Source organism: Panthera pardus, unplaced genomic scaffold, assembly GCF_024362965.1.
Source record: "Panthera pardus isolate Hobbes unplaced genomic scaffold, ASM2436296v1 HiC_scaffold_18, whole genome shotgun sequence".
NCBI classification, from domain to species: Eukaryota; Metazoa; Chordata; class Mammalia; order Carnivora; family Felidae; genus Panthera; species Panthera pardus.
The window spans coordinates 3,239,474-3,258,674 of record NW_026526743.1 but is presented as its reverse complement, the minus strand read 5'-3'; the positions used below and the strand labels follow the sequence as shown (position 1 = coordinate 3,258,674).

The window sequence follows — 19,201 nt, the reverse complement described above, 5'->3', positions numbered from 1 at the left end:
TCCCCCGTCCCTTCTCCCTCAGGTCCAGGCCTCTGGGCCCCTCCTCCAGGCCCAGTCCCTATTAGGCACTCAGACAACCCGACCTCCCCAGCTCAGACCATCCTCAGGGGCCCCCCGAGTCCAGGACTCATGGATGTCACCCTCAGGCACCCAATCCATCCAGGCCTCCGAGGAAACCAATACCCCTCCTTTTATTGAGGCACCCTTGCCTCTGTCACCCGTGGGTACTCAAACATCCAGGACGAAAGCATTGTCTGCTTTCCTCCTAGACACGGCCTGACCCCCGGGAGGGTCCGCCAGGCCAGCTGCCCAGCTTCTGTCCCTCATGCTAGAGAGGCTGGGGCCAGCGTGCCCTAAAGCGCTGGGGCGGGGGGGGGGGGGGGGGGGGGGGGGGGGGGAGGGGAGTGCAGGACACCTGGGCCCCTGCGGGCAGACCCCGGAGGGTTTGTGTGCGTGTAGACGCCAGTGAGGGGGCAAGGCTGTGGGCTCCAAGCCGGGGTGAGGGCTCACATCCCTGAAAAAGAAGAGTCTGGGGACCTGAACGTGTGGGTCCCAGAGGGAGGAAGGGACCGTGCATCTCGGTTCCCGGCCAGGGTGCTTGAGACACAAGTCTGTGGAGGTGGGACCCTAAGTCTCAAGGAAGCAGGGGCCGAAATCTTGGGTCTGAGGGAGGAAGGCGGCTGAGGTTCCAGATCCCTGGGTCCTGGGGGATGGAGGTGCTGGGGTCCAGACTCCTGGGTCTGAGGGAGGGGCTGGGGGTTTGCTCTCTTGTCTTTTAGGTGGGTTGGAGCCGGAGGCCCCTGAAAAGGCCAGCGTCCGGGTCCTTGTCTAGGATGTTTAGAGCTCCCAGACTGCCCTCCCGAATCGCTGACAATGGCAGGGGCTGGGAGGCCCGGCTGCCACCCTTGCAGAGGCACAGACCGCCTGGAGGAGCCGGTGCCGGATTTGGGGGCTTCAGATCCCAGGGACCCCGCAAATTCCTAGCAGGCAGCCTTGGGGGGTGCCTTTAGCGCCCATTCCGCCAGCCGGGAGGTACGGGGTAGGGGGCGCCCGAGAGCCGGAACTCCGCCTTCGGGGGCGGAGCCTCCCTCCGGACTCCTCCCCCTCCCGCCCTCCTCCCTCTTCCCAGCTCCTGCTCGGCCTCCAGCTCCGGCCGCGGCTCCCCCTCCCAGAACCCCCTCCCCGGAGCGGAGCCCACCGGAGGGGCCTCTCTTCCGTCTCCCCCCCCCCTGGCCCAGCCACCCGGCCAGAACAACAGCCCCGGGGGGCAGACCCCCCGCCAGCCTGCCTCCCTCCTGCCCAGCCCTGCCAGACCCCCCAAAGCATGAATCTCTTCCGATTCCTGGGAGACCTCTCCCACCTCCTAGCCATCGTTTTGCTACTGCTCAAAATCTGGAAGTCTCGCTCTTGTGCCGGTGAGACGCCCACCGGGGCGGGAGAAGGGGGGAGAGTGCGGGGGACATCCCTGGACTTGGGGAAGGGCTTTGGAGGCACTGGGGGGCCAGGTCTCTCTCTCTCTCCCCCGCCCTCCCCCCCCCCCCCCCGCTCCCCACAACGGCTTGCTGGGGATCCCCCTTCCAGGTCCGGGGTCACCGGCGGGTCAGCTCCCTTCCCCAGACTAGGGGTGCATACGGTGTGGTGGGGGTGGCTCGAGGCACCCCAGTCAGCCTCCCCTGGCCCTTCTCCGCTGGCCCCGGGGGGGTTCGGGGCTGGGAACGGGGAGCCGTGGCAGGCAGGGAGGTGGCTGGGAGTTGGTGACGTGGACCGTGGCGTCCAGGAAGGGAGCGGGAGAGCGGCGGCCGGTTCCCGGGGGGCTGAGGTCAAGTGGGGGCGCTTCCGAGCCCCGACCTGGGGTCCGGACTGTGGGAGGACCCTGAGGGGGCCGGGAGTGGCCATGAGGCCTAGCCTGGGGACAGAGCCTCGGGCTGGAGTAGCTCCGGGGCCGGGCTGCCCCCTGGCTGTGGGCCGTGGGAAAGGGCCCTGCTCCGTCGGGGAGGGCTGGGGAGGCCTCCAGGGACGGCTGCCCTCCAGAGCCGGCTCTGGGCTTGTCCCAGGCCCGCCGGGCCTCGGTTTATTCCCCCTCGGAGCCCGCCTCCAGCCCCCCCCCCCCACTCTCTCTCTGGATCGCAGGGATTTCAGGGAAAAGCCAGGTCCTGTTTGCAGTGGTGTTCACGGCCCGCTACCTGGACCTCTTCACCAACTACATCTCCCTGTACAACACGTGCATGAAGGTAAAGGCTCTCCCACCCCCACCCCCCCACCTGCTGGCCCCTCCTGAGCAGGGAGTCTGGTCCGGGTCCTAGGGAGGAGGGAGTGTGGATCCCAGACTTCTCCGTCCAGGGGAGGCAGGTTCCAGACTCCTGCCTGGGTCCGAGGGAGAAGGGGGCCGGAAGTGAGGGCTCCTGGGCCTGAGGGAGGAAGGGGCTGGGGTTCCAAACTCCTAGGTTCGGGTCTGTGGGAGACTCAGGCCCCTTGCTTGGAGCTGAAGCGCCCTCGTCCTCACCCTCCCCGCCCCCCCCCTTGACAGGTGGTCTACATTGCCTGTTCCTTCACCACAGTCTGGATGATTTACAGCAAGTTCAAGGCCACGTACGACGGCAACCACGACACATTCAGGGTGGAGTTCCTCGTTGTTCCCACGGCCATCCTGGCGTTCCTGGTCAACCATGACTTTACGCCTCTGGAGGTAGGCTACCTGGCAGGGTCCCTGGAGCGGGGGGTGGCCGGACAGCTGTTGACAGTGGACCCTCTCAGAGGTTGGCTCAGACTTCCTTATTTTAGGACATACAGGTTCAGCACACGGGTTCAGGAGTCAGATGATGTTAAGGCAGAAATAACAGTAGCACTTGGTGCCGTTCGTGCGCGTGAACTCATTGCTTGGTACAGCGGACCCATTTTACGGATGAGGAAAATGACGCTTAGGGGGGTCTAAGTGACTTGTCCAAGGTCGTCGGCTGAATGGACAGCTCAGGAATCGGGAACAGGGGCTCTGGAGCCAGGCTACTTGGGTTTGAATCCCAGATCTGCTACTTTCTGTTAGCGGGACCACGGGCATGTGACTTGACTTCTCCGTGCCTCAGTTTCCCTGTCTGTAAAGCCGAGGTCAGGTCGCTGTGAGGATTTTACGGATTACGTAGCATGGTCTTGTGGTGAAACGCGTAGACTCCGGAAGCAGAGAGTGGGGATTCAAAGCCAGCTTCTACCGTGTGGCAGCTGTGGGACTTTGGGCAAGTTTGTAATGTTTCTGTGCCTCAGTCTCCTTGTCTGGAAAACGGGATGGTCAATTCCTACTTCATAGGGTTCTTTTGAAAAAACTTTTTTAATGTTTATTTATTTTTGAGAGAGAGAGAGAGAGACAGAGACAGAGTGCAAGCAGGGAAGGGGCAGAGAGAGAGGGAGACCCAGAATCCGAAGCAGGCTCCGGGCTCCGAGCCGTCAGCACAGAGCCCGACGCGGGGCTCGAACCCATGAACCACGAGAACGTGACCTGAGCCGAAGTCGGACGCTCATCCGACTGAGCCACCCAGGCGCCCTCAAGATCTCTTTCTAAAAGCACTGTGCAGGCCAGACAAATATGACGGAGCATGACTTGGGCCCACAGGTCCCAGGAATGTCCGAGGGAGGCTGCACTGTGCCGTGGCGGGAACCCTGGGATTGGCTGTAGGCCGCGGTCTTTGTGAACGTCCCATGCTTACCACGTTTCTGGAGCACTTACCCATGTTATAGATGAGGAGACTGAGGCCGGGGGAAGGCACTGGGGCTTGCTCTAGGTGGAGGAGGCCGGACCAGAACCCAGGACCCCTGACTCCCACTTTTGCAGTTACCTCATTCAGAGGTGGGGAGGTCATTTGTGCAAGGTATTGGCGCCCACTGGGTGCCTGGCTCTGTGCTGGCTATTCTGAATCCCTCGTCGTCCTGTCTGACCCCTCGGCCACCCGGGGCGCAGACCTCCTCATCCCCATTTCTTGGAGCGCTAAGGTGAGTCTCAGAGGGGAGAGCTCGTAGGATTGGATCCCGGGCCCACCTGCTTTCAAAGGCCATGCTGTTAGTTGGTGCGTGCTAGTAAGAAACTTCTTTTTGAATCCTCGAAGGAAACTATTCTTTAAGAATTCGGACGTCACGTTCTCGCGGTTCGTGGGTTCGAGCCCCGCGTCGGGCTCTGTGCTGACAGCTCGGAGCCTGGAGCCCGCTTCGGATCCTGGGTCTCCCTCTCTCTCTCTTTCTCTACCCCTCCCCTGCTCGTGCTCTCTCTCTCTCTCTCTCTCAAAAATAAACATTAAAAAAGAAAATCAGACATCACGAATAGATCAAATAAACACGAGGAAAACGTGACCTTCCGTCTCCTCTCACCTTATAATTCTCTTCCCCAAGGGTGACCCCAGGGATGACAGCTGCGTGGGTATCAGTTTAATGGGTACGTTTTTTTGCGAGCCTCAGTCAACCTGAGTTGCCAAGAGCCATGCTCGAGGACTCTGAGTGATTACTGGAGCCCTAGCACCAGTGTAGGAATCCATTTCTACCTACATTGGAGCTGTGCATCCTTGGGCCTCAGTCTTCTTATCTGTATAGTGGGGGTAATAATAGGATTTACTTCACAGGATTGAGACATAAGCCAGTTAATACCCATAAGGCGGTAGGGCAGTGCCTGGGATGTGGGAGGTACTAGGTAAGCGTGAGTTGTTATGAATACAGCCTGAGGTCCCCACTTTTCTGTCCCCGACCAAAACAACTGAGGGGGAGCCACACCTGCCATCTGGCCCGGTCCTCTCACGGGAGGTTTCGGTGGGTGTAGGGACCAAGAGTCCCCCCAGGTGGGACTTTCAGATTGCCGAGGACTGAAAAGGGGCTGGCAGATGTCTGTTGCCTCTCCGTCCCCCTCCGACGCTGCCCTGTCCGGCTCACCGGTGATGCTTGTGACCGCTTCCTAAATGGGGGCCCGTGACGGACAAGCGAACGGGAGGCTTGTTCTCATTCACACATTCAGTCGTTCACCGAGTACGTGGCTGGCACTGTGGCCGCGGGGTGAGCTAGACGGAGGATCCCGGGCCTCACAGAGGCCGCTTTGTTCTGGTGAGAGCTGCCAGGGAGGAGCAGAGGGGGTGATGTGACCGTCCTGGGGGTAGGACCGGTCAGGGGAGGCCCCTGTCAGAGGTGATTGACGAGTGAGGCTGGAAGGAGGTAGGGGAAGCAGATTGCGACAATCCGCAGGGAAGAGCTGGGGGGAACAGCAGGTGCAAAGGCCCTGGGGCAGGATGGAGCTTGGGGGACCAGAGCGAAGGCCTGGGTGGCCGCACCCTGGAGAGCGAGGGAGGAAGTAGGAGATGAAGCTGAATTGGGTCCTGAGGGCCAAGTTAGGACTTTGGATCTTATTCTGGCTGTGATCAGCAGCGGTGACTGGAGGATTTTAAGCCAGGGAGTGACAGGCTGTGATTTGTGTCTCTGAAGATTGCACGTTGAATGTCGTCCCGACAAGGGCACGGAAGTCATCCCCATTTTATTTTATGTATGTATTTGGTTTTTTCTTTGTTTAAAAAAAAGTTTTCTTATTTTTATTTAAAAAATTGTTAAATTGATTTGAGAGAGAGAGAGAGAGAGAGAGAGAGCGCACGGGGGAGGGGCAGAGAGAGAGGGAGACACAGAATGTGAAGCAGGCTCCAGGCTCCGAGCTGTCAGCACAGAGCCCCGCGTGGTGGGGCTCGCTCGTGAACCAAGAGATGTGACCTGAGCCGAAGTCACATGCCTCACCCACTGCGCCCCCCAGGCGCCCCAATTCCCATTTTAGAAATAAGGAAGGAGAGGCTCAGAGAATCTGGGTCTCCTACCCAAGGTCTCATAGAACGCAAGTCTCAGAGCCAAGATTCCGACCTGGTCTGCCTTTTGAAGGGGCAGGTGCTCGTGAGCCCTGCCTCCGGACCCTGGGTTCGAATCCCGGCCGCGCCGCTTACTGGCCCCGTGGTGTGGGGCAGATCTCTGGGCCTCGGTTCCTTCGTCTGGAGAATGGGGATGCCAGGGACAGCGTCTCACGGGGTGGTCGTGAGGATTAGAAGGGAGAAGAGATGCGCCACGGGCAGGGCAGCGTCTGGCACACGGTGACTGCCCAGCGAGCGGTCCCGTGTCGCCGCGCCCGTGCCCGCGCCGCCAGATTCCAGCCTCCGCCTTCTCTCCCGCCCTGTCCCCTCCCGCCTCACCCTGCTCTCCGCCCCTGCTTCTCCGTCCTCCCCCCCCCCCCCCCCCGCAGATCCTCTGGACCTTCTCCATCTACCTGGAGTCGGTGGCCATCCTGCCGCAGCTGTTCATGGTGAGCAAGACGGGGGAGGCGGAGACCATCACGAGCCACTACCTGTTCGCCCTGGGTGTCTACCGGACCCTCTATCTCTTCAACTGGATCTGGCGCTACCATTTTGAGGGCTTCTTCGACCTCATCGCCATCGTGGCGGGCCTGGTCCAGACGGTCCTCTACTGCGATTTCTTCTACCTCTACATCACCAAAGGTAGCCGGCTGCAGGGGACCCCGCTCCTGCCCCCGCCCCGGGGCCCAGGCTCCGTCTCCGCGGCCCCCGTCTCCCTCTAGGGTGGGAAGGTTCCGTCTCCCAGGGTCTTGGGTCCCCGGCTCCCGGCCCTGCTGGGAATTCAGACCTCCAGCCACCCTCCCCCGCCGTGCGGCGGTCGCCTTGGCTCCTGCGTCCCGAGGAGAGACCAGCAAGGCATCAGGGGGCTGCCTTCTGGCAGAGCGGCTTCCTCCCTTGACCTCACGAAGGGCGGGCATCCCTCACCCCGGCCCCTGGGCATTTTGGGGAGGAAGAGACAGGACAAAGAGGGCAGCACTGGCCACCGACTCTTCCTCTCTCGGAACCTGTCCTGAGGGTCCAGATCCCGGAAGGAAAAAAAAAAAAAAATCAGTTTCTATCTCCCCAACCCCAGCAGCGCTCCGAGAAGGGAGGGTCTCCTCCCTGTTGCTTGATCTGCGTCCTCACCCTCTAGGGACTCAGGCCCACAAAGATTCATTCATTCATTCAACCAACCCACCACCCACCCACCCGACCAACCAACAACCGTGTTGGGCCCTTCCTGGGGCCCCGGCCACGGCCAGGCTCTGGGGGTGCAGCGGAAGGAGCAAAGGTGGCCCTTCCCCTTCCCTGGGTTCCGACTGGGGGTGATGGTGCGCGAACAAGGAGAGAGAGATGGTTGCAAACAGGGAGAAATGCCGAGAGAGAAGGAAACCAGGGATATGTGTCAGTGAAGAACGGGGGGCTGCTTTACACGGGGAGGTGGTCAGAGGAGACGACGGTGAAAGCAGGGACCCGAGAAATGAGGAGTCGGTCAGTGCGAAGGAAAGCGGGGAGGTGGTGGAGGGCGGAGGTGTGGAGGCAGCTGGCCTCCGGGTTAAGGCTGGGAGGGTGTGGGGGGGCACCTGGCCAGCCCTGCCAGACTCTTGGACCCCATCCTTCCGCGATCTGAGGCCTCGACCCGAGAGTCCTTCGAGGACCCTCGAGGACCCCCCGCCAGCCCAGCGTCCCATCCGCAGGGCCCCTTGGTAATGCTCCCCCCTCCCCCCCCGCCCCTGCTCTGTCTCCTCGCAGTCCTGAAGGGGAAGAAGCTGAGTTTGCCGGCGTAGCCCTGGTCCTGGCCATCCCTCTCCTCGGCAGCCCGCGAGAGGCAGAGGAAGGCAGCGAGAAGACAAGCGCCTTCCCGTCCAGGGGTGACTTTTTAAAGAACCAACCTCTCCGCACTCCCCAGCCTCCCTCCTGCCAGGTTTCAGGGGGGCGGTGGAGGACCCGAGTCTTGGGGAACTCAGGACCTGGGCTGTTTGTAGTTTTTTGCCTTTTAGAGAAGAAAACAAAACAAAAAAAAATCTTTCCACGATTTAGTTTTCGATTCAGATGACTCCTTTTCTCTTCTACTCTCTGGCCCCCTGATTTTTATAAACTGTTTCCGAGTGTCCTGTGGGGCAGGGCAGGGTCCGAGATCTTTTCCCTCCCGCAAGCCCCCCGGCTCCCTTCCAGATCCTACCCTGCCAGCCCCGCCAGTTGCCAAACACTAAATCTGCAGACACCCACCCTTCTGGCCTCCCCCCGCTGGCCATGAACACGGCGCCCCCCAGAAGTTCTGGAATGGGGAGAGGGAGGAGGGGAGGGACGGTCTCCCTGATTTTTCAATACAATTTTTTTCCCAGAGTTTGGGTTTTTTGGTGTTGTCCTCATTTTTTTGACAATTGAGGGGGGCGAGGGGCTGGGCGTGGCAAGGGGGCTGGCCCGAGGGTCAGTGTGGCTCGGCCGCCATGTTTTTGTACAGAATTGACGGTTGATTCTTTGTTCTCTTGAAATAAACCGAGGAAAATGATGCCTCTTTCGCTACTCCTTGCCATCTCTCTGGTGTTTGTGGGGTCCCTCCCAGCCCCTGTCTCTGCTTCTGCTTTATGCCGTTGACGGTCTGGAGGTGACCGAGGCCTGGGAGGGGCAGAAAGGTGAGACACCGGGTTCCCCGAGACTCTGAGCCGTGTCCTCACTCCTCATGGCTGTGCTGGGGAAGAGGTTTCGGAAGAAAAAAAAAACAAATCTTGAAGATTCTCTTTACCTTGGCACAGAACCTCCTTGGAGCCTTTCCCGAATCTCAGGGTTACAGAGGGCCTTCGAGAGCGTGTGTTTTAGAGGTCACCAATAGGCAGCCCCTGTCCTACCCCTATTAGGCATTTTGTTGAGCTGCTCTATCTTTCTAGAAAGAAAAAGAAAGAAAGAAAGAAAGAAAGAAAGAAAGAAAGAAAGAAAGAAAGAAAGAAAAGAGAAAAGAAAAAAGAAAAGAAGAGAAAAGAAAAGAAAGGGAGAGAGAGAGGCTGGCTCTGTTGCCAGCCTTTCAAAATCAGACTTCCACATCGAAATCTGGATTTCTGGCTCCTCTTGAAAAAAAATCTGTCACTCTGACAATGCTGGGTCCTCGCTTCCGGGTGGCAACAGATGGCTGGAGCTGAATGGATGGGCTGTGGGCCTTCCACTGCCATCCCTGGGACTTGGCTGAGGGGTCGCCACCATTTATTATCCAGCCCCACGCTGTCGGGCTTTTTTTTGTTTGTTTGTTTTTTGTCGGTTGGTTTGGTTTGCTCGTGTGGAGTTAAAAGAAAAGGAAAAGATTTTCGACGTCTCCCTGCAGATCGGCTCACCCCTGGCCCGTGTCCTTCACGCGCGTTCCCTGCCCGGACCCCAGGAGCCTTCGGGGGTTTGCCTTCTGATTCAGCCAGACCCCCTCGATGCCTGCCGAGACCTTCCTGAGGCGTGTTGGGTTCTGCAGGCTGGCTCTGGAAGCTTCAGCGGGGCGGGGAGGTGGCGTTTCCCAAGCGTCAGCGCCGGGCAGCGTGCGTTCCACGGTTGGGTCCGTGGGACACTCTGGGGCAGCCCTGAAGGGGGCGGGGCACTTCGTGGGGGAGGAAACCAAGGCTTCCGGGGCAGGTGGCGAAGGTGGGGTTTGTAGCGGGGCTCCCCGACGCCAGAGCCTGTGTGTTTGGCCACTGCTGTGCGGTTTTTCAACCGTTGTTGCTTCTTCTAGACCGGCGGGACCGGTCCCTCTGTTGAGAGGAATTGTGCCCAGAAGCCTGATATGGAAAATGCTTGGGTTGACTCAGGGCTGGCGGGTGGCACATCTCCGCATGTGGTCTGAAAACCATCAATCTAAATCTGGTCCGAGTCTTTAGTTTTCCAGCCAAGACAGTTCGGCCCTGAGCAATTAAGTGCCACATCCCAGCTTGTCCAGCGGGCGACGGAGTGGGGACTGGCGCTCAGAATCCCCGTTCGAACATCAGAACACTGCCCACTCCGCTGCCCTGCTGCCTTTTCCCCAGATGCCCACAGGGACCACGTCCTACTTATTTTTGTAGCTTCAGGACTGAGCATGGGGCCTGCCACAGAGAAACCTCAAAAAAAAAAAAAAAAAAAGGGACCATAGAACCCACGTGTGATTCCCCCCCACGACTGGTGTCCCTTTGTCCGGTTTGTAAATGAATGCTCTGCAGGCCACAGTGGCCCTTGTGTGGGTGTGTTTTGTTTCCCCTGCATAACATTAACATTTTTTTTTTTTTTTTTTTTTTTTTGCTATTCGCTGGGAACTAACTCCACACAAAAAGAAACGGATTTCTGATTGTTCTAGAAAAACCAGAAGGTTCTGGAGCTTTGCTGTCTGATACGGTAGCCATTCGCTCTGTGCAACCATTAGGACTTGAGATCTGGTGGGTCCGGACCAAGACGTGCCGTCCGCCGATCTCGGCAACTTCGTACGGAAGAATGTAAGAGGCCTCGTGTTTATACCAGTGACGTGTTGAAATGAAATAAGTGATATTTTGCATATACTGGGTTAAATAAGATACATGAAAATTAAGTTCACTGCTTTCAGCCGGCCTTTCTGAATTTTAAACTAGACAGTTTAAAATTCTGCCCCGGCTTGCATTACATTTTAATTGGACACCCCAGGCCCGCGGTGCCGAAGGGTGGGTGCTGAGTGGAGGCCGCGGCTCCAAGGCACGGCCCCTGTCCCCATCAGTCCCTTACTGGGGGCTTCGCCCACAGGGACCACCTGCTCCGCCTGCGACCAAATTCCAGTCGCCTCCTGTGTTCTAGAATAAAATCCCTTCCTCTTCCCCAAGACGGGCTTGCAAATGTTTGCAGACAAGGATCGCCCTCGGTCCCACTCACGGACTCACCGTCCCCCGTTCTTTGGTTTTGAGTTGGGACCCTTGTCACTGGGGTGAGTAGAAGGGTCGATCCCAGTGTTGGCCCTGGTTTTTCTTAGTGGTCTCTCCATGGGCAGAAGCGTTTCCCGTCTCTGAATGTGAGCTTGCTCGACCATGCATCGGGGCGCCTCGTGCCTCCTTCCTATGGCCATCGTGAGCACTGAAGGGCCCCGAAGGAGTGTCCCCTTCCTGCCACCACCTCTGTAATCTGCTGCTGTCACGGTGGTACCCAGATGGAGAGTCTGGGAGGTAGTATGGAAACGTGGCTTGCCGCAGAGACCCCTGAGGTGACCTGGGAGGATTTCTCCCCGCCCCTGGCCACTCAAAAGACCAGAGAGGAACAGACATGAGAAGGACGGAGGGCTGTTTTCAGAAACCCTTCTGGAGGGAGGGTTACCTCTTTACTGATGCGGAGGGGGATGTTCAGTTGTCGGGCATCATAGCGAGGCGGGGGGCCTTCGGTGTGGCCAGGTAGGGGGAGAGGGCAGAGCTGGCGTAATTCAGGCTGTTGGGGCCAGCGGGGGGTGTGTTAACAGGGCTGGCAGCAGAGGGTGGGGAGAGGGTGGTTAGCGCCACACCACCCTCATCCAGGGAGCGCTTGTAAGGGACTGGAGCGTCGTTCCGGAGGTCCTGGAGGGCCAGGTAGGCCTGGAATGCCTGTGGGCAGAGAAGGGCACACCGGAGGCTGGCTCGGGTCGGGCAGGGAAGCGGGGGGACCGGGGCCGGGGACTGGCCTCGGGAGGGAGACACGGGGCACGGCTGCGCCCACCGCTCACGTGGACAAGGGCACCCAGCGCGACGCCCGACGCCGGGCTGCACCCGCTCAGGGTGGGGGGCGCCTTCTTTCCAGTTTTCCCAGTCACAGAAGGGGCTAGCAGAGGCCCTGGGAGGCGCCCTGCGCCACTCCCAGGGGAGCTGAGGTGGGGGGGGTGTTCCAGCCCCCCGGCCCCGCCCTGAGGAGGGCCCCCCCCAACTCACCCAGACGAGGACGGAGAAGAAAGTGAAGGTGATGGCGGTCTTGGCGCTGCTGCTTCCCAGGAGGAGCCCTTCGGGGGGTGAGTGCTGCCACTGGTTGGCCAGGAAGCAGAAACCCACGAACCAGATGCCTGTCCACAGGACTGGGGGGGCCGCAAGAGAGAAGAGGGGTGGAGGGCCGGGGGGGGTTGGCCCAGGAAGGGCGGCCGGGTGCGGGAAGCGTGGGGCGCCGCCGGGCAGTCCTCTCCGGGAGCCACCGCGGGCCACACATGGCAGGTTGCGTGTCAATCACTTAAAACAGGATTTAAACATGCCGCCCCTCTGTTGCACCGGCCACACCTCGAGTGCTCAGTGGCCGCGTGTGGCCGGTGACTCCCGTAGCCGGGAATGCAGGTGCGAACATTCCCAGCCTCACAGAAAGTTCTCTCGGATGGCCCTGGACTCAGTGACCTTTGGGGGTCCTCCCAGCCCTGAGATGCTGGAACCCAGCCGGTGCGGAGGAGGAGGAGGAGGAGGAGGAGGAGGAGGAGGAGGAGGAGGAAGGGAGGAGGGAGAGGGAGGGGAAAGGAGGGGGAAGGAGACAGTTGAGATCAGACTGGGGGTGGAAAGCCCAGGGCCTGAGGTAAAGGAACTCATTATTTAGCGCCTACTGTGTGCCAGTCTCTATCTAGAGCACTCGGCCAGTGGTTAGGATGTGAGACTTCGCTCCGAAGCCTGGAATTGCCACTTAGCAGCCGTGTGCCCAATTACATAATCTCCTCGAGCCTCAGTTTCCTCCTCCGCCCAATGGGGACATGACTTCCCACCTCAGGTGGTTCTGAGGGACAAATGAGACGAGGCACGTGGAGCCCTTCGCTCTGTGCCTGACACGTGGGAAGTGCCCAGAAAAGGTCAACGTTACTAGAGGCCTCCTTCCTCTCCTGCAGCCTCAGAAAAGCTCTGCCTTGTGGGGGTTTTCATCCCAGCTTCTGCTGAAGCCCGGAGAGGGGAAGAGAGCCGCTCGAGCCCACGGGGCGACGAGGCGCCCGAGTGGAGATTTCAGACTCCAGTTTGCCTGGCTCCGGGCTGGAACCCCACCTCCCGCCACCGGGTGGCTTTTCAAGAAATGTTCTGTGAAGAGGGGAGGTGAATGCGAGGAAAAAGCAGGGCAGAAGGGAGGCTGCTAGAATTAGCCTGGGGGTCAGAAGAGGTGACCCTCACGCTGAGTCTAAAGGATGAGTAATAATTCCCTGGAGGGGGGAACCAGCGGGCGCAGAAGAGCTTCTGGAAGGGAGGGGCGAGGCTTCAGGTCACGTGTGGGGGACGGTGGCGAAGGGAGGCGTCCTGGGGGACCGAGGGGGCGGCTCTGGGCGGGCCGGCGCAGGGGCTCACCAGCCAGGATGAAGTCCAGGAGCTGGAAGGCCGTCTTGAAGCGGCTGCTGCCGATGCGGCTCTCCTGGGTGTCCAGGGCGAGGAAGGCCAGGCAGGTGAGGAAGGCCAGGAGGCCGGCCCCCACGGCGAAGCCGCAGGCCGTGCTGTTGCTGTTCAGGACGCAGTGGAGCCTCGAAGACTCCGTGTTGTTCTGGTGGCCGTCGGTCAGCAGGGAGGAGAAGACGACGAGGGAGAACACCTATGGGGACGGGGTGGGGGTGGGTTCCCAGCCGCCTGAGCGGAGCTCAGAGTCCACCCGATCCGCGTCTCCGCCCAGGTCCCCGTCCGGACCCTGGGCCCCGCTCCTTCTCCCCCTGTCACGTCCGCGGGCCCCCCCCCCCCCCCCCCGAGCCTGTCCCTCCTGCTGCTCGTCTTGTCCACCCTGGCGTGGGCGTCGTCCTCTCCCCCTGGGCCCTCCCGCGCGGCCTCCTCCTTGGCCTCCCTGCCTCCAGTCTCGGCCCCCGAGCCCACCCTCCACCCCAAGGCCCCAGAGAGGTCCTTCCACGCCCTCCTGCGTGGTCTGTATCGTCCTCGCTCTTCCGGTCTCACCTCTCCCCACTCGGCCCTGCCTTGCCCACGCTCCCCTCCCGCCACCCCAGACAGGTCCCTGTTACCAGACCCAGGTGCCGGTACAAAATGCCCAGTGTGGTGCCGGGGACACCACGTGAGGAACTCCGTCAGCATTTGCCATCACGATCGTTCTCTCTGCCTCCACCCCTCCCCTCTGCCTGCTCTTCCCCTTCCCTCCCCGCTCGCTTAGTTCCTGTTAATTTTTTTAAATTAAAAAAGTTTTTTTTTAATGTTTATTTATTTTTGACAGAGAGAGCATGAGTGGGGGAGGGAGGGGCAGAGAGAGAGGGAGACACAGAATCCCAAGCAGGCTCCAGGCTCCGAGCTGTCAGCGCAGAGCCCGATGCGGGGCTCGAACTCCCGAACTGCGAGATCGTGACCTGAGCGGAAGCCGGTCGCTCAACCGACTGAGCCACCCAGGCTCCCCATGAAGTCAGATGTTTAACCGACTGAGCCACCCAGGCACTCCTCCTATTAAATTTTTAAAAATAAATTTGTGAAATAGTCCAAACACACAAAAAAGTACAGAGCAAAACGTGACAAACCTTCAGTACCTAACAAACATTACCATTTTTCTCCTACCCACCCCCCCCCCGCCCCCGCCCCCCGCCACACCGTTTTTTTATTTGCTTCAGGAGTTTCTTAAAAGGAAAACAGAACCTCACAGATACAGCAGCCCCCTGCCTGTGCGTGCTGTGGACAGCAGGCTGTACATAGTACGACAGTGTTTATTTATTAAATGCCACTGAAGTTCCCCACCAGCGAGCCAGTGAGCGAGCGAGCGTGGGAGCCAGAGTCAGCCTTACAGCCACGCTAGCATGTGGGTACCACCAACACCCCCATTGCTTTCGATCATGGAACCCGGGCCCAGAGAGGCTGAGGAGTTGCCCAAAGCCAATCAGCTGGTAAGTGGCAGTGGCCATGGACGTTGCCTGGCTCCTGAACCTGCTTTAAGGCCCTGCTATACCGCCTCACGCTGAACCAGACGCCTCCGGGGCAAGGTTCCCATCAGTACAGCTGGGTGGAAATTTGCCCGATGGCGATTGGCCCCAGACAGATATGGAAGGAATGGGTGTGTGTATGGGGCAGGGGGGAGTTGTTCCGGGGAGGCTTTCTGGATGACGTGGCAGGTCTGCGGAGTGTTGCGGGGTGAGGAAGGCTGAGGAATGAGGACGTTGTCTGGAGGGCAATAGGGAGCCACAGCAGAGCTGCGAGCAGGGGAGAATAGGGACAGATCTGGGGCCTGTGTGCAGACAGACTGGGGAGGGTGAGACTGGAGGTCGGGAGGCTAGAGAGGAGGCTGCGGCCTGGGGTCTGGGAGAGAGTCAAGGTTTTAGGAAGAAATAAAGGCAGGTGTGGATTGCGTGTTAAAGAATGAGGAGTTTTTCAGGCAGACGGGGGAAGAAGGGCATTCCAGGGGGGCAGGCTGTGTGTGCAAAAGCCAGATGCTGCAGAATAGGGCTCTTTCAGGGGCTGGAGAGAAACCTCATCGGAGGGATCCAGTATGAGAGGAGGCCTGGAAAAGTGGGCAGGAGCCAGACCCTCAGAGGCTTTGAACACCACAGAGGGGCCTGTACTTGGGAGCCATGGAGAGTGAAATTTCTTACTTGGATTTAACTTCATGCAGGGAAGTGTTCTGAGCAGAGGGTGGCCAGGGTTAGACGTGGCCCTGGAGTCTGAGAAAATCTCCAGGGTCACGATGGATTGGAGGGGGTGAGACCGAGCGGCCGAAAGACCAGAGAAGAGATTGGTGGGAAGAGGCCTGGGCAGAAATGCTGGGGCCTGAGCTGAGGTCAGAGCTCTGGGGAACCCAGTGACAGTCAGGATGTAAATTTGGACTTGGTGACTGACTGGACGTGGTGGTGTTGGGGACGGAGCAGGGGTGGGGGGAGGAGGCGAGGGGAAGGAATTCACTAGAATTTGGACTCCTCCCGGATAGAAGGGTGTGAGAGCCTTCTCTCTATGCCCAGCGCCAGCTTGGACCTCAGCCAATGCGTGCTGGAAGTCACTTTGGACACTTCTTTTCTCCTCCATTGGAGTCTCTATCCTCGGTCGAGCGTCCGACTTTGTCTCAGGTCATCATCTCACGGTTCGTGAGTTTGAGTCCCGCGTCGGGCTCTGTGCTGTCGGTGTGGAACCCGCTGCGGACCCTCTGTCCCCCCTTCCCTCTGCACCTCCCCCCGTGCTCTCCCTCTCTCTCTCTCTCAAAAATAAATAAGCATTAAAAAATATCACGATCACAATAACAGCCAGTGCTGCTTTCGCTCGGCCCTATAGCATTACCCAAGGCTGTCCACATCTGTTCTCTGTTTCGGGGCCAGGAGTCCACAGAAGGGGGGCATCTCGCCCTGCCGCTTGGGGACAGAGCCAGGTCCAGGACTGGAAGGACCATCGATCACTTGAGCCTGTGTCCATTTTACCTGCGCTCCCTCCCTCGCGCCAGCCCCACGTGGTAGACGTTACTGATTCATTTCTGTTTCACAGGTGATAAATCGAAGCCATTACGGTGCGGTGGAAAGAGCCAGACGCGTCTGACTTTGCCAGCTGTGTGGCCTTGGGCAAATCACGCACCCCTTGGAGCCTCAGTTTCCCAGTCTGTCTCAGTGCTGTGAAGAGGGGGTGGGGGCCTAGGCCTGATGGTAGTTCTCATGACCGGAGAGGCGAAGTGTCCTCTCAAGGTCAGTCAGCGAAGGAGCGGGGACTGGAATCCAACCCTCCTGACTTCCGGGCCAGTGGGCTGTCGGCCCAGTGACCCTGGAAACCTTGGGCTGTGGCGCACGCCCAGGGCACTGGAGACTCAGGGAGGGGGGCCCAGCTGGGCAGAAGGGACCCCGGCCCCCTGAAGCCAGAGTCCAACCTCCTTCCACACCCTCCTTGGCCCGTCCCCAGGGAAGGAGCAAAGATTCATCAGTTAAGGCACCAGCTGGCAGGCGGCAGTGAGGACAAGGGCACCAGCTGCCCAGAGACTCCCTACTGGGGAGCCAGGCCAGGGGGGAAGGAGGAGAGGGCGGGCGGGAGGGAGGCGGCAGGCAAAGTCCGTGACCAAAACGTCTGGCGCGGTTGGCGGCCCTTCCCTCCCCTTTCCCCGCACCAGTCCGCGCCAGCTGGGTCTCCTTCTCCCTTGCCACCCACTTTTCCTTCCGGAGCTGTGGAGGCGCGAGAATCCTTTTGACTCGCCCGCCAGCTGGGTGACATCCTTGGGCAACCCCCCCCCCACCCCCCACCGTGAGCCTCAGTTTTCCCTTGGGTCAAACAAGGGTAGTAACACCAGTGTCCCAGTAGTAACTCCTCGTGGTGACAAGAGCTCACGCCAGTGAGGGACTCGGACGGGGAATTCGTAATTCCCCTGGGGAAGAACGGCAATGTCCACAAGTCCCTGTCGATCACCTCCTCGGGCCTCAGTTTCCAGCTCCGTCAAAGGACAGCAGAGGAGGCCCAGAGAGGCCCAGTGATTGGCTCAAGGTCACACAGCCAAGTCTGGGCTGAATGAAGATTTGAGTGCAGGTGCCTTGACTCTGGGAACGTGGTAAGGATCAAAAAACGCCTGTAAAGCCCTTGCTTGGTACACAGCCTGGCACACAGTGACCACCCCAATGCCTGTCACAGACCCCCACTTTGAATCCCGGCCCTGCCTCTCACTGTGTGCCCTTGGCCAACACTGTCCAATGGAACTTTCCGCCATGACGGAAATGCTCTAAGATCTGCATCATCCACTCCGAGAGCCACGTGTGGCTGGTGGCCATCTGAAAAGTGGCCGCTGTGACTGAGGAACGGAATCTTTTCTTCTAATGAGTTTAAATTGCGAGAGCCACACGTGGCTTGTGGCTACGCCATTGGACAGTGCAGCCTTGGAACCGTGACTTAACTTCCTTTGATGCTGTTTTCTGAGCTCATCCATGGGGCTCATAGCACGACTTGGACTTGGGACGAGTTGTTTCCTCCTGTGAGAGTTAGTAAGTGGTCCCAGTAGCACAGGGTATAGCTATAGCTAGGTGCTCAGTAAAAGGTGACTTCGGTTATTAGCTGCCTTTTGCCTTGTTGTCCCCATCTGACCGCTTCCGTCCCCCCACCCTTTCCACCCTGTGTCTGCGGGGCGAGAACTATTTCCTGTCGCCCGTGGGGCAGTCGGGCCACAGGAGGGCCTCACCCCTGCAAAGATCCGGGTGATCGTCTTTGGCCTCTTCAGAAACTGCACGGCTTCACTGTCAGCCAGGTCCTGGAGGCTTTCAGGGATGTGCATGGCGGGTGCTCTGCTCCTGGGGCCCCGGGAGGCGGGAGCAGGGATGCTGGGTGCTGCTTGCTGGGCGCCGCCGTCCAGAGGCTCCAGGCCCGCCCTGGGCTCGGCTCCTGCAAGACGAGACGGATGGTGGGAGGTTAGAGGCGCAGGCGTGGGGTGAAGGAGCTGCCAGGAGTCCCAGGAATAGGGGCACGGGGTAAAGGGTGCTGGGGTGGGGGTGGGGGGGGGTCCCAAGACTGGGGTCATGTGGGGTGATGGGTCTACCAGGGTTCTGAGGATTGGGGGCATGGGGCGAAGGGGCTGGTAGGGGTCCCAGAAGTTAGGGGTGCAGGGTGAGAGGGTGGCTGAGGGGCCCGTGAATTGGGTGCAGGGTAGGGGAGCTCCTGAGAAATCCGGAGATGGGGATACAGTGTGAAGGGGTTGCTGGGGGTTCCAGGGGTCAGGAATGCAATCCTAGGAGGCTGTAGGGTGAGGGGGGCTGCCTGGGGCCCCCGAGGTGGAGGTGCAGGGCGAGGGGATCCCAGCGCAGGGAGGAGGCGTGGGGAGAGGGCTGGGATACCCGGGTCACCTCCCTGACCCAGAAGCCAAAGGGCTCATTCTAAGGACTGTGTTCTCTAAGGAGACGCGAGTAGGACTTTCCAGGGACCAGGGGGTGCCAGACTGTAGATCGGCGTCCCCTGGGGGAGGTCTGAACCACAGGAATCCCTGCCACGTTTTGGGGTGACAGCACCCATAATGGAGGACCCAGGCATCTCAGGGTGGATTTCAGGCTGTCCTCGTGGCTTGGGGTTATTTTCGTAGGATGAGGGCCTCCCCTCCGAATTCAACTCCATTTTCCCGAAAGTGCTTTTTCCTCAAGCTGGGGGGGTGGGGTGGGGGTCTGGAGCTCACAGGTCTGGGGAACATGGGCTCCGAACTGAGCTGTCCGGTCAGAATTGGAGGCCACGCCCCAGGCACCAGGCTACCTTTTTAGAACTGGAGTCTTCCCTTTAAGGACCTGGAATGGGGGTGGTGGGGCTTGGGGGTGATGCTGCCTGAGAAAGGGCCACCCCTACTCCGGAGGCCCGGTCTGCGTCACCTGGAGGCGGGCGCTTCCTTCGCCCACCCTTCGCTCCCGGTCTCCGGCGCCACCTCCGCCTTCTTTTGGTTCCGCTTTTTCCCGCCTTTTCGCTCCTCCACAGCTGATTGGCTGCGGCCAAGTCCCGCCCCCCGCCCTTTCCCCGCCTACTCGGGAGCGGACACGAGCGGGGGCGTGGCCTCGGCGGACGTTGGGCCGCCCGCCGTTGGCTGGCGGC

General features: G+C 59.8%; 3 protein-coding genes across 4 annotated transcripts in view; 1 reads left to right on the top strand and 2 right to left on the bottom strand.

The window, feature by feature from the left end:
• The first annotated feature begins 1,110 nt into the window (after positions 1-1,110).
• Positions 1,111-8,354, top strand: KDELR1 (KDEL endoplasmic reticulum protein retention receptor 1). Its single transcript, XM_053905559.1, has 5 exons — positions 1,111-1,415; positions 2,131-2,231; positions 2,528-2,686; positions 6,239-6,491; positions 7,581-8,354. Exons 1-5 carry the CDS (start codon positions 1,325-1,327, stop codon positions 7,613-7,615), a joined length of 639 nt encoding a protein of 212 aa, XP_053761534.1. The 5' UTR covers positions 1,111-1,324; the 3' UTR covers positions 7,616-8,354.
• Positions 7,605-19,201, bottom strand: part of ZSWIM9 (zinc finger SWIM-type containing 9) — a 181,946-nt gene continuing 170,349 nt past the window's right edge. Inside the window, exon 5 of the mRNA XM_019425842.2 lies at positions 7,605-7,720. Within this exon, the coding sequence (XP_019281387.2) occupies positions 7,708-7,720 (13 nt within the window). The 3' untranslated portion in view covers positions 7,605-7,707. The remainder of the gene's footprint in view (positions 7,721-19,201) is intronic.
• Positions 11,079-19,078, bottom strand: SYNGR4 (synaptogyrin 4). 2 transcript variants are annotated; one of them, XM_019425822.2, is made up of 5 exons: positions 18,985-19,078; positions 17,817-18,016; positions 13,061-13,298; positions 11,693-11,832; positions 11,079-11,371 (listed from the first exon to the last, which is right to left on the bottom strand). In XM_019425822.2, exons 2-5 carry the CDS (start codon positions 17,907-17,909, stop codon positions 11,138-11,140), a joined length of 705 nt encoding a protein of 234 aa, XP_019281367.1. In that variant the 5' UTR covers positions 17,910-18,016; positions 18,985-19,078; the 3' UTR covers positions 11,079-11,137. The 2 variants fall into 2 exon arrangements, with proteins under 2 accessions (XP_019281367.1, XP_019281369.1); XM_019425824.2 differs by having other exon boundaries at positions 18,872-18,986.